This window comes from Opisthocomus hoazin, chromosome 3 (assembly GCF_030867145.1).
Source record: "Opisthocomus hoazin isolate bOpiHoa1 chromosome 3, bOpiHoa1.hap1, whole genome shotgun sequence".
NCBI lineage: Eukaryota > Metazoa > Chordata > Aves > Opisthocomiformes > Opisthocomidae > Opisthocomus > Opisthocomus hoazin.
Genome location: NC_134416.1, coordinates 54,569,237 through 54,583,640, shown reverse-complemented (window position 1 = coordinate 54,583,640; position 14,404 = coordinate 54,569,237). Strand labels below are relative to the sequence as shown.

The 14,404-nt window shown below is 40.5% G+C and overlaps 1 protein-coding gene across 1 annotated transcript in view; it reads left to right on the top strand.

The window, feature by feature from the left end:
- The window catches only part of LAMA3 (laminin subunit alpha 3), a 121,133-nt gene that overhangs the window by 58,803 nt on the left and 47,926 nt on the right, over positions 1-14,404 (top strand). Inside the window, exons 25-35 of the mRNA XM_075416313.1 lie at positions 158-318; positions 2,568-2,676; positions 4,905-5,002; positions 7,254-7,419; positions 7,825-7,951; positions 8,039-8,178; positions 8,550-8,665; positions 9,194-9,405; positions 10,237-10,441; positions 12,993-13,137; positions 13,914-14,054. Coding sequence (XP_075272428.1) covers positions 158-318; positions 2,568-2,676; positions 4,905-5,002; positions 7,254-7,419; positions 7,825-7,951; positions 8,039-8,178; positions 8,550-8,665; positions 9,194-9,405; positions 10,237-10,441; positions 12,993-13,137; positions 13,914-14,054 — 1,620 coding nt within the window. The remainder of the gene's footprint in view (positions 1-157; positions 319-2,567; positions 2,677-4,904; positions 5,003-7,253; positions 7,420-7,824; positions 7,952-8,038; positions 8,179-8,549; positions 8,666-9,193; positions 9,406-10,236; positions 10,442-12,992; positions 13,138-13,913; positions 14,055-14,404) is intronic.

Sequence of the window (14,404 nt, the reverse complement as noted above, 5' to 3'; positions counted from 1 at the left end):
GCTTCTATTCTGCTCGATGTCTTTTGCTGAGACATTACAGAATTTGCCCTGGACTAATGCTGACTGACTGGTTTGCAGGTCAGGAAAAGGGAGCTTCCTGCAAGAAAGGGAGTGAAAAATCTAATGGCTTTTTTCTTTTTCAATGATCTTGACCTAGGTCAATTTACAGATGACCATAAATGTTCCTCAAGTCGATCGGTATGTTCTGATTTTTGAATATGCCAATGAAGAGGATCGTTTATACACTGCTGAGGTAGTAATACATAGCCCTGGACCTGTCACACAAGGCAGAGTAAGAATATATAGTTGTAAATACAGGTAAGAATTTCTGGAGTAATCACTAATGATTAAATAAACATTTGGGATATAATTATACTTTTTATACTTTAGAATTCATTTTATTATGTAGGTTGTTCAAATTTTAGGGCGATTTAAAACCAAGTACATGATTCTGTGGGTGTTGTTCAGATTTTTATTCTCTTTGCCCACTCAGCGCATTAAATATTGCAGCTGCTTCAGTGAACTGTTTTCCTATACAAATGTTTACTTTTTTACATACATTCATAAATCCTTATAAGCTGTTAATCTCCGAGTCCAGTGGAAGAGCATCACTGTCAGCTGCAGATGCCTGCACTGTTTTTATTTAGCATGTCCAAGAGCTTTGGCTATAGATAACGTAGCAGCCAGTTTTACAAGCATATTCCCACCATTTCTAACAAGATCTGCTGAAGCAGAAGTATAAAGGTCTCTGAAATTCTGAGTGTAGCCATTCTGTGGCTGTTTGGCTGTAGGCAAGGTCTTCAGCCGGATGCTTCTTTATCCTTGTTGACTACTGAGGTTACTGCAGATGTTTCAGCACAAAGGATTTTGTCTGTCCTCAGCGAGATTGTCTTTAACACTCGAGCATTTCAGTTTATGACTCAAATTAGGGTTGCGATCCTGCCGCTGTTTGCGTCCTTGGGAGAGCCTACCCAGTGCCAGGGGACTACAGGTGTGCATCCGTTTTTCCCGTGAGCCAAGTGTTTGGCAGATTGCCGGCTTAGGGATATTCAGGATGAAATTGCCCAGTAAGAAAAATTATTTTCATCAGCGAGTTTGTGATACAGGGCAGAGCTATACAGAGCAGTGAGCTTGTCAGGTTATTGCTGGGGAAAGCTCTTATTTTAGCCTCTTGTGTAACACTCTGAGCCCCAAAGTACTTGCTGTAAATCTTCCGTTGTATTGCTTTTTTTCCCCAAACACATTTTATGGGCTAATTTTGAACATACTTGTTTGTTCATATGATACACTAAGAACTTGCTAATGAAAATACAAAGAAAGCTCTTGCTACTTTAATGTAGCAATGCAGTAAATCCCTTCTGCAGCCGTTCTGCATGAAGCTAATGGTCACATTGCAAGTAAGTTACTGTGTCATCTTTCTAAGCAGGAAGCTACAAGTCTCTTCTGTTAAAAAATAAATCAAGAAATTACATAGTGAGGTACATGCAGATAAGAGCAACTTGTAGAATCAGGAATATATTGTGTCAGGCCTTCTTACAGCTCTGTGAGCTTGATTATTCCCAATAAAGCATCGTGAGAGACTAAAACATTGCAGGCTTCCAGCGAATCACAAATAAAGGGCCTATATTTCTCCAGTCTTAAATATCCTTAGCCCTGAGCTGACCTTGTTTCTGAGCTGTGCTGTAAACAAGAGTGAAACATCCACATTCTCTGGTTTGTAGAGGAGAAATAGAGAAGCAGTTGTACAGTGGTCACATCTTCTCACCCAGGGCATGCTGGCTGACCTAACTGAGCAGAAGGGAGAAGAAAAGAAATTAGAGCCTTGTATGACTTCTCTTTAGCAAAATGGAACTGTTGCTACTTTTGGCAAGTTGCAGGGCTCATGCTCCCTGAACACGGCAGAGTTCAAAGGCTTTAGCAAGACTCTGCCTCTTAGTATGTATTTGTCTTTACCAAACATGCACAGCCAATCGAAAGTAGTCAGTAAGAGGCAAACCTACATTTTTCACTTGTATTGAGGAGTATGTCAGTGTACAGAATAGCTTCCCAAAATCAAGACCTGCCCAGCTGCCATTGTGTGGGTGAGAGCTGCTGATCCATTCATTGCGTGAGTGGGAGCTGCTGATCCACCCCATCAGCAGCGCCTGGCAGCAGTGGAAAGCAGCAGCTGGTACGTGCTGGCACCTTGAGGGGCACGGCCCAGGCACTGAATATTAGTTACACAGCTTTGAAACCTCTGCAGATGGCATGTTTGTGTCTCTGTCTGTTCACATCCTGCTTAAAGCAGTAGCTCAAGTGGAGATCTTAGCTGAAGTCTGGAGGTCTGGGATCTGGGTAGGTCAACCCAGAAAGGACAAGCAGTATTCTGTACGTGGTATGTCCTTTGTCTCGCTAGCGAGGATACTGCATGTTCGCCAGTGGCCAAAGGCGGTTGTCGCCTATGATCCAGCAGGATGGCTAGGCACCAGTGGTGAGGCTAGCCAAAAGCTAGGCAGCTGAGCTAGGCGATAGCCTCAACAACATGGCAATGCCAGCAGGCTCATTTTGAATCCTGCTTTCTGTCTCAGTTTTCTTTGTCGCAGCGTTGTAGTTGACGACAGAAACCGCATTGCAGCCTATGACCTTCTAGCACATACCGAGATACATCTTAAGGCATCATCAATTAATTTTCTTCTGGTAAGTTTTCATTTTCTTTTCCTTTTTGTAATCCTTGTTCCCTGGGTGGATAGAGAGAGATACTTTTCTCCCTGTGTTCACATGCTGTATGATGTTGTGTGAAATTATGTGTGTTAGATGCTTGAAGATGTTTCTTTGTATATACTCAGAGAATACTGAAGCTAACTTGATCAGTTTCAAAGATAAACAGAAAATTGCCTTTCATGGCAAGGCTTTTTCTGACTCTTGTGCTTCATTTCAGTTCCCCTCTCTCTTCTACATGTAAACTTCAAATGAAAAATCTTCTGGTATCTTTTATACTTCATCGTTATCTTTTTTTCTTGTCTTTCACTTTTTTTAAAACCTCAAAACCCATGTGTGAGTTTGCTGGGTCTCTTACAAATCCAGGTAATAAATGCATTCATTTCAGGTAATAAATACATTGATTAGTCATATAACTTTAAATACTTTGCATTTAAAGCCTTCACTGCCCTCTTGTGGCCACACCAGGAATACATTTTTCTGGACACTGAATTTTCTTCTGTATTGTTTTCCAGTTTAGATGCACAAGGTGAGTTACACAGTTAAAATCTAGAGTTGAAACCCAGCTATAAACATAGAGTAGTTTCGTGGAACTATTAGGATTAGCAACTGATACATGCTTGCTTCTTTTCGCGAGGCAGTGTTCAGTGTGAATAAATACCATTTAAATTGTCTGTTAGCTCCCTGCAGCAACTGCTGTGCTAACAAGATGCATATCCGAAGGCCGTTGATATTATTAGTCTGTATCTCCGCATGTGGAAGCCTCTTGTGCTAAGAATCTCTGTATTTTTATTTCTATATTCTAGTTTTCATTGTTCGAATAACTTGCTGCAAGATAAATTTAAATATTCTCCTAAGGTACAGGAAATATTTCCCCCTGGTAAAAGTAAAGATTGCACTTAGCAGAAGATAGGATGAAGGGGAAAAGAAAAGCTTTGGTATATGGACAGTAATGGAGTCAGTGGCAGCAGCTTTGGAGTTAAAGACCCTTGTGTGACCCCTTGTCATGTAGACCAGAGAGGCAAAGGGGAACAACCCCAAAGCTGGAGTTCAGAAATCTGGTCTAAAGAAGGGGGAAGTGGGGTTCCTGCGGTCAGCTTTCAAGAGAGGCTCTTCCACTTGATAGTCTTTATCTCACACAGACGCATACAAAGTGTCTAAACCCAGACCATGTTTTGCACTAACTTCTTGGCCTCTCGTAAGCTGCGGTTGAAAGCTTCAGAGTCTAGCCTTGCTCTGCTGCAATGGGCTGGAGCCCTGTGGGTCATCACATGCAGGACGGGCACCATGTTTGCTGCCCAGGAAAAGGGACTTTTAGCACTCAGCCTTCTAGCTTATAAAGGGTTTCTGGTCCCTGCTCGCTACTGCTAAAGCACAAGCTGAGTTCCCTTTGGACCTGCTTCTAAATTGAATCACTTTGCACATTAATGAATTCTCCCTATGCAACTTTTATTTGTATTAATACATGGTGCTGGTTGTCCTACTGCTTATCAGGCATTTTTATCTCCTTTTCAAGTAGTACATGCACAAGTTTTGTAACCTGCACTTCTGTATTTTGTGAGTGCAGGTAATAAATTTTATTAGTGCAAACTGTTGTGTCTACTCATAAGCCTTACCTTATGTCCTTCCCACCATGGCTACAGCAGGACTACCACTGGTTCGTTTGCTCATGTCTAGTTTTAGTTAAAAAAAAAAAAAATCATATGAAGTCTTGTTGGCTTTTAAAGTGAATCCTGAATCTATTGGGAGAAATCCTTGTGTCACTGAAACTCACTCCTACGGACTTTGTGCGAGTAAGTGTTCGTGCCTGCATTTCAGACAGTTTAGGAATTCCCCCAGGGTCCAAAAGTCTCAAGCACTACAGATGATGGCTTTTCCCTCCCACCTCTATACCCTTCTTGCCTACCTTCTGACCCTGTGAGTTGGTTTTCTGTCATTCCTATTGCCAGATGTGTACTTACATTTTAATTTATCTAACTTCTCAACAGCCAACATTCTCCTGCTAAGGACAGAAAAACACTGTTTCGCACTGAGGCATTCAGGTGCAGGCAGGTAACAGGATCCAAAACTTGTGGGAAGACCATGATAGAACATGGCTTTGGGCTCAGGTTTGCCTAGGCTAAAATTTGGCTCCATCCTTCCCCTTCAGGTCTGGCCCTGTTAATTATGATATTAATTGTTAATTGTGCCTTGTGCTTATTTTTCAGCACAAGGTTTGTATTATTCCAGCCAAAGAATTTTCTCCAGCGTATGTGGATCCTGAAGTACAGTGCATAGCTGCTTACAGGAGTACCCATGATGGAAGGTAACGTGCTTGTTTTTATCACTCGTATTTTCTGAAAAAGACTTTCAAAGGCAGACTAAATGGTGTTTTAATTCTTTTGAATGAAGCTTTGCTCAGTGACTTACAGGTGATTTGTATGGCACTTGTGCAAAGTAGTAGTTGTAAAAAAGCTGAAGTGTTAGTGTTAATCTAGACAGTCTTTGCCCAGGATTTTGTTAATGCTAGCCTCTTCCTGGCCAGTCTGAACTATGGAGTGCTAGTGCGTTATAAAACACACACCTTTCACATGCCATCCAGTATTATAGGTGTCCAAGCTGGAGAAACACTGCTATTTCTGTGGCCTGAAATGCTTATTGTTCTGTCTGGAGTTTCATTCTGCACATTACTGCTCCAGCTGTTCAAAAATGGCTTTAAATTGTCATTAGGCAGGGGATGCAACTGCCCTGTCAGGCACAAATCCACCAGCCCAACTCGGCAGCAGCAAGCTGCTCAACATGTAAACCTCCACTTCACAAACAAGCCATTCCCTTGTCCATCTCATCGTGGGACCTGTATGGTAGGTGTGCCCTCAGCACGCACCTGGCGCAGCAACGCCAGGTGATCCTGCTCCTCCATTGTACTTGTATAGGACCAATAATTAGCACACTCGTATGCAGCTTGGTTGACCCACGGTGATGGCTCTTCTCTTGCTGTGAAGATCTGAACCTGAACTTTCACTTCCCAAGCGGTCGATTTGGGGTTCTGCAGAGCACTTTCTCCATCCTGTTGAAGGTCTTCCCCTCTCCGTGTGTTTTATTCTTTGGCCCAGAAAGGAACTATCACTGCAGCTTCCAAATTAGGGAGCCCCATATTTCAGTTCCTGTTGCACTCCCCAGGATGTCCCTCGTGATGCTACTCCTAAGGCTTTCTTCTTACCGATCCGGCAATGAGAAGGGCCTCAAAGTAAAAGTACCTGTCATTTGCAGGACTTCAGAGGCAGAAAAGAGTTGGTGACTAGGTCTAATAGTTTTCCAGACGGTAGCTTCTAATATAATGGTCAAACTGAAATAGCAAGCAGAAAAATCTGGGTAGTACGTTGGATAAAAGCATGTGACTATACTTGGCTTCCAAGCATGCACAGCATTGAATTGCAGCTTTAATTCTTCTGCTCGGAGTGTTACAACTGAGAGCAGCTTTCTAAGACTGAAGATCCTTGTCCTCGCACCAAAGGTATTTTGCATTCCTGCGCATTTATATTCTCAGTAAAATGGGAGAAAGAGGCTGGGTGGAAAACATGTTTTGAAATGAAGTTAATGTAGAAATTTGTACCTTTTACTTTGGTTTCCTGTTGTGGGGGTTTTTTTAATCTTTTGTTATATTTGCATAGTTTACTGTATGTTTATGTTGTATTATTATGACCATTATCTGGCAGCGTTTTTACTTTCCTGAAAGTGTTTAGTGTTCACCAAGTTGAAAGATGTAGAGTCTTGGCTCAGTTTAGCAGTATTGTAAGGGGATGCTGCACATGATTTCCCACACAGGCCTGGCAAATACATCTCAATCCTGGCCCTGAAACGTACTTGCCATTCCAGTTCTGGGTCTGTCTTGAGCAAAGATTAATCATTGTCTGTTGAGTACTTACGAGAAGTGAACAAATACTAGCAGGAAACCCCCGAAAAATTTTCTCCTGCGGTCTTGGAAAATACTTCTCTCAATCAAGTTCTTCAGAATTTAATATACCAAAGAAGAAATAGTTAAACACATCTGTGAATGAAGAAGGATGCTTTCCAGGAGCACTGTTATTTATTTTGGCTCCAATTCTACAAATATTTGAGTGTATACTTAACTTCTAAGTACTTAAGTAGTCCCATTGACTTCAGTGGGAAAACTTGCATGTTTAAAGGATACACCTATATAAATATTTGTAGAACTGAGAATTCAATATTAGTACAGATTCTGGTGAATGTAACTAACTGGATTCACTAAAATTTATTTAATTAGGGGAGGTTTAACACTCTTGGTTCGCTTAGGTTTCACCTTCCATAGCAAACTCTTTCCATTGAAACTGTTCAGCTTATGGAAATTTTGAGTGAATAATATAAGTTAATGTATATTTTTCCTTGTGTGAGTTAAATCTGTACTTCTTGTTTCATTTACTTTCTGCTCATTTACATAGAGTCCAAAGAGTAACAGGGGTTACTATTGCATTATTTGGGAGTCGACTGCTTTTCCTTTTATGATGCCGAAGAAATTCTCCTGGCCTCAAGAGTAATGACTGTAATTCTGATTGTAGTGCAACATGCGTTCCCTCAGTGTATGAAACTCCACCAGCAGCTTTGGTTTTGGATGCATTCAAGGATGGGAAAATTTCTGAAGTACAGAGAAATATACTGCACGATCCACTGAGTGCCCCTTTACCTTCTGACTCAGTTAATGGAGTCACCTTGACACCATTACAGGTATCTCATATTTTGAAAACTTTGTTTCCTAAGTCACAAAGTATGTTCTTACTAAAGTTAAATGAAACGCTTTAATAGAGTCAAAACTGAATGGTGTGATATGATCAACGTGTTACAGACTGAATGAGCCCCAAAGACAATATACAGAAAGAGAAACAAAAAAGCCAGCTTCTTTCTAAACTACACCGTAGTCTCACAGACTGCAGAAGAAGGTTAGATGTGCTTGGCATGCAAACAGATAGGAGCATGCAGTTGTAATGCCATATTCTTTGCAGATACTTAGCTTGCTGAGAGAGGCTAAGCCCCCTCTCTTTCATTGCAGGTAGGTGGCACAGAGCACAGCTCACAAACCCAAGAATATTTCATGAAACAAATATACTATCAGAGCTGTTCTTGTTTCTGCAGAACCGGATTACCTTGAGTGGCCGAGTGCCCCGCTCGGGCAGATACGTGTTTGTGGTACATTTTTATCAGCCAGTGCACCCGATGTTCCCTGTGCAAGTGCGTGTGGATGCAGGACGTGTGTGGTCAGGTAAGCATCTGGATTTGATCTAGCCCCTTTCCTTTCTCAGCATTTTGGCACATGGAGCATTTTTTGGCATGAAGTTTCTCCTGCTAGGTTCCTTCAGTGCTTCGTTCTGCCCTCATACGTCCGGCTGTCGGGATCAGGTGATTGCAGAAAACCAGATTGAGCTTGACATTTCTGAACCCGAGGTCTCTGTTACAGTGGTGATACCTGATGGAAGAATGCTGATTCTGGTATGTTTAGTACATAAATGTACTTGGAAATGTTATTCTCAGTTTCACCATTCATTTGGAGATAGATGCAAAGATGAAAGCCAAAAAGGAAGAATTTGTCTTTTAATTTCAAATTTTTAGAGTCTTGTGCACAGCTTCTGTTTTATTTTAAATTTTAAGATAACACACACTATTTTTATTGTGCACTGCTTCTAGTGTCACAACTCTGGGAGGAAGATAAGTATCTTTTCCTGTTTTTTTCAGTTAAAATATTACGGATTTTGAGAAAATCCAGAACCCATAAGGAAGCAACATTTAAATATATAAATGCCTTAGCTTGTGTTTTTTGCCTTTCTCTGAAATGTTCAATTTAGCTTTCTTGTTGTTTTAAGGAAAATATCTTAGTTGTTCCAGCAGACACCTACAGTTACAAAATTCTTGACAAAAAGACAGTGGACAAGTCATTTGATTTTATCAGCCAATGTGGAGGAAACAGTTTTTATATTGAGTAAGCATCACTTTCCAAAGACCTGAATGTTTGACAACAAGCTGTGCATAAATATTACTTTTACTCTGTATTAAAGATGTGTGTATAACCCCCATCATTGTGCTACATTAAAATGCTTTTCATGGCTTATGCAGGCCCATTAACTTTCCATGAGTCATTTTCCCATGACTTTCTATTGTAAATGAAATGTAAAGGTAGAGCTTTATTGCTCACAGTACAAAAGAGGAAAATCTACGTCATCCTTCTGTCTTTGGTATTTCCATCTTTGGTATTTGGTATTTTGCTTGGCATGTCTGAACTGATATGACTAATATTCGCACTTTCTTTGAAAAAAATCTCTTACCTGCATGTTCAAAGCCAGTTACCACTAACTTAATTAAAGCATATCCTTGCATGTGTACTGATGCCATCCTTATGTCAAAGAAGTGTTTGAAAGACAGGACTCTGATTTACTGAACCACTGCAAAGCACACTTGTAACAATTCCTGAGCGCCAGTACTTACATGATTTAAATTTCAATTTAAATAGCCTAGAAGGATCGTCGGCCTTCTGTAAGGACTCTGTAAGGTCACTAGTGGCTTTCTACAACAACGGAGCCCTGCCATGTAATTGCCACAGCGCAGGTGCCACGAGCCCTGCTTGCAGCCCCCTGGGAGGACAGTGTGTCTGCAGACCTCACGTCATTGGTCGGCAGTGCAGCCGGTGCCAAACTGGCTACTATGGATTCCCGTTCTGCAAGTGTGAGTACATGCTCGGGCTTGTTCAGCACCTGACCCGACCCTTTATTATAAATTCTCTGATGGTGCCGCATAAGTACCGCAGCCTCTCTTTTCTTTACAGGGCTTGATCTTTGATAGGAGAGGCTGGTTGAGCCATCTTAGATTTAGCATGGCATAGCTTTCGGTTTAAGGGAGAAGTAACCCCATTCCCTCAAAGCACATGTAGTTCACGATGAAGTGTGCCTGCTCATGTGTTGTCTGGTCAGGTGTGGTAGTCTTATGGTCAAGCTGGTTTAAATCCATATTGCCATTCTTTCAGTCAAATGGATTTTTCTGCACTGGCTGCTAAATTGTTGCCAAGTTGTTAGTGTTGTATCCCAGTTTACACCTTGAAGATTTTCCATAGATAATCAGACGTAGCATTCTTAATACCTCATATTATGATGTTATTCTTAATAACATCAACAGATTTATAGATTATACCAACAGATCTCAGCTGCCTTCCCAGATACCCGATGTTTATAGATGCTTTGTAAAAGTGGTGCCCTTCACACCAAAACTATTCGTTGTTTAATCCTTGGCAGTTTTGGGAAGTAATTGATAATGCCCGTGGGGAAGTTAAGCAACTGATTGGTGGAAAAGAGTCAGGCACTAAAGCTACTCTTTGAAACTACCGTTACAGTCACATTGTTGGTTTCCGTGATCCTGAGCTTAAAACTGGTGGCAGAGAGAAAATAATCATGTCCTTTATACATAAAAGCTGTGTGTGTTTGTTTCATATGCAAGTTCGATAAGAGCTGATCATTGCCAGTTGAGATGTGATTGATTTGTAGAACATTTTCTTTGACCTAGTATGCAACTGCGGGCAGCGTCTTTGTGATGACTTGACTGGTAAATGCATTTGCCCTCCGCGAACTGTGAAACCAAAATGCGAAGTGTGCGAGAAACATTACTTTGGCTATCACCCTCTTGCTGGCTGCGAGAGCTGCAACTGTTCAGAAAGAGGAGTTGTTAATGTGGCAAGCCCAGAATGTGAAAAAAACAACGGGCAGTGCAAGTAAGTTTGGGTTATGTGAGTTATAAAGAATGCACGAGTGGTTTGCTTCATGATTCTTTTCAGGTATTTGGAAGAGATGTGGGAAACTTTGATGACAGTGAATAGGGATTTAAGCAGTGCTTGGTGATAGTGAGGACTCAGCTGTTTCAGGGACACCTGTAATGTTTTAGTGGAAACTTGGCTTGTGCAGGTACCTAATGGTGGGATTTGGGATTCCTGGGCTTGCATTCTGTTTGCCAGTGATGTCTCATGTCACTCATGGTAAATCATCAGATCTCTGTCCACCTCATAGGACTTATCCAGTGTCAGTTGGTAGCAGACCTCAGATCAGAGCTCCTGACTTCTGAACATGTACATGATTTGTAATGGCGTACATTATTGCCAAAATTCTTAGAATTTTGAAGTTGACCTTCCACAGTCTGATGTCTGGATTTCAGTCCAGTGATGTTTTTAAGTACTGAAAAGCTTGAATGTTTGCTGTGAGTTTTGAGAAACATTGATGATAGATATTGTCTGTTTAGAAAATATTGTACAATTGGAGCCATAGGTGATAGTTGCCCTGAAAATTATGCCTTCTGTAGGACACATGCTTATTTTTCTGTGACTTGGCATACTGAAATAAAAATAAATTCTTAGTTTTATTCTCTTATTTATATTCTCTAAAATATATATAGCATACAGCCACAATCATAGGGAATTATCTTAAATTCAGGTGCTGTCAGTGTTAGTGTAGCTGAACATTTCTCTGATTTCCTTGAGGAGATCAAATCCTTAAATAGCAAGTGCAAATACTTGATAGCCAATAGGTTGGGTAAGGCCAGGGTTAGTTCAAGTTCACTGGTTTGGCTACATTTTTGCAGGGTCCTAGCAAAAGGAAATATGGCCCTTCCTGCTCTGCCATTAATCCTGTAAATATGACAGAGAATACTCATTTTCAGAGAATACTCATATTATTTCATTAATTTAAATTATTTTTCTCAGTCTGTCCTTTTCATATGAAGTGTATAGTTGTCTTAGCCCAAGGGCAAAACAAGAATTTTCATATATGGAAGTTGGGATTCAGTGTTAAAGTGTAACATATTCTGTATCTCCCGATGCACTCTCAATCTCATTAGTCTCTGCTTTCATCTTCCCCATACAATACAAAATAAAATAAAAATAAATACTATGCAAAAATAAATAAATAATTTAGTCAAATAAAATCTAATACTTCAAGGAAAGGGCTTAGGACATTTCTACTTGAGTAAAATTGAGGCTAATTTTTGCAGAAATGGTCACATTTTTCCCTTGCAGTGAAAAGCCATATTGCCTGATTATAATGGTGATATTTTTCATGTGCAGCCTAATTATCAGAGAAATGACATCTTATTGGTAAAAAATTCTGAAGCAAAATTTGACATTTAGCAAATACTTTTGGACTAATTGCCAAAGTATGTAGCTAACTACTGCATTCTGATTAATACTTTTGCTTCTGTGGATTACATGAAGTTCGAAGTCCCCATCCAGCTCCAGTTATTTCGGGGGGGGGGGTAATATATTCAGAGAGACTCTGAGAAACCTTGCCCATTGTTTAGTGAATTGAGTAACTGCTTTCATGTATTACATGAAGTGTGGTCTACCTTGTCCGCGTAATTGAACTGTATATTTCCATTAAATTTGTAGTGTTGTTGCACATATAAATTTGGTGCTGAGAGCCAAAGGAGACTCCACCAACTTGCTGAGACTTTAAAGATTATCTTATCACAACTAAATTGTAAAGATGTGGATGGTGGTGGTGGCGGACGTGCTTTATCAATGGATCCTTACTCTCTTGAAACTTGCTTTGGGCTGGTACAGACAGTTTACCAGCATAGGCAGGAGAAAGAGGGATCATCAGACCTACATTTTCACTAGTTTTCTCAGACTGTGCAGGTTTGTTGTAAAGGTAGGATGAAGTAGCTGCTGCCACAGAAAGATGTTCTCTCTTATCTCAAGCCTTTTTCATAGTTTGGTGTTGTTTTCTGCATCTGCTGTACTTCACCAAAATAAATGCAAAGCATTCAAGCCTTCACTGTGAGCAAAGTGGATTTTATCCTTTGTGAACAGTTGTAAACTAACCCAAGCCTTGTGGCAGATTGAAGTCCCCATAATTTTTCATATGCCTGGGATTCTCTACCTTTTTGTTAGTAGGTGAGTGCTCTGGGAAATGCCCAGTCAGATTCTCCAGCTATAAATCTTTCTCCAGCTCCGCTCACCTGTGTACAACACCATGTTTCACACTTTGGTGTATAGAGCACTGAATAGCTGCAGAAGGCTAATTCCAGTGTGAACATTTATAGCCTTCAAAATTGAATCCGTTCCTCGTCAGTCCCATGACTACATAAAACATCTCACTGTTCAAATCTGACAACAATGCTAAACTGCTGCTGTTTCTCCCTGGAAGTCACCAAGTTGTGTCGTAGCCATGCAATCACTTCAAAGATGCACCTACCTTTTTTTATGATCTCCTCTTCCTCGCTCCATTCCTGTCTCCCCTATTGACTCCCTCCTCTGTGTTTCTTTGTCGGTAAAGATGCAAGCCAGGAATAAAAGGACGGCAGTGTGATCAGTGTGCTCCTGGTACTTACGGTTTCCCAAACTGTGTGCCGTGTAACTGTAACAGAGATGGAACAGAGCCAGATGTTTGCGATCCCCAGACAGGAATTTGTCTCTGTAAGGTCAGATAAATCAAATTACTTCTGCATTCACAAGCATCGTTTGCACATCAGTGACTATTTCGTATTTAATGTGAGTTTATCATTAAGTTTTCAGTAAGGATTAAGTGCAGCTGTACAAAACCATCACACCTTGCAGTATGTGCACAGATTATCACGGTAGCAGTTAAATGCCATTTTTTAATGAGTTCAATAGCTGTCGGTTTTACAGGCGGTCTTAGGCTTTGCAGAGTGTTACAGTGCTGTGGAGGAGATGTCCATTGATTCACTGAAGCAGCCTGTACTCTGCACAGATCCGCTTTATGCATCTGCATCTCGACTTTTGGATGTTAACCAGGTCCCATGCTTTTTTTAGCCATATTATGTCAGCTGACATTTCACCACATCATTATATCCAGGAAATCTTCTTTTGTTCTGGTCTGCATAATTAAATGTGATAAATGTGAACTTTCACAAGTGACCTTTTATATTGTAGGTTTGGAAAAGCCAGCAGGAGGGTTTTGGCAGGGAAGTTACCAGCTGTCTCTGACTAATGTTTATTACTTGGTGGTTCACTTTATAAACTGGAAAGACAGCTTGCAATTAAGATAGTCTCCAAGAAGTAATTTTTATTTGCATTTTGAATATGGTGTATCCAGACAATCACAGATTTGCATTCATGCTTCCATACATTTAAATAAATATTCTTTCAGAAGATTTGTTTTTATGTACAGGAGGTTTTGGGGGCCTCACCAAAGCCAAAAGGAAAACTGAGATTTCTTTCAACTATGCTTCAACAGGAGAATGTTGAAGGTGCAGAATGTGATACTTGCCGACCAGGATCCTTTTATCTGGACCCTTCTAATCCCAAGGGATGCACCTCTTGCTTTTGCTTTGGGGCAACCAGCAACTGTCGCAGCACAAATCATCGTAGAACCAAGGTGTAATAAATATTTTTTTTTCTTTGCTATCATGAACCATTTGTTCCATTAAGAAAATACCAGATTTCTTCCAAAAATATATTTTATTAGTTTCTAGGGATGAGAAATATTCTGCAAGCAACAGTGCAGATGAAGTGCAGCCTTGTTAGGTGTAGTCTGAAAGCGCCTTTCAGCATAGATAGTCCTTATCACATGTTTGTTTACAAATTACTAGTTGGACTCAAGTTGACCTGGCTGTCTGTTGCTTTATTTTCAGACACTAGTTCATCATTAAAGTCAACAGTCTCCTTCAAGATGCTTTGATAAGCACACGTGTCTATATCATAGATGCACTTTGAAATCTAAGAAAT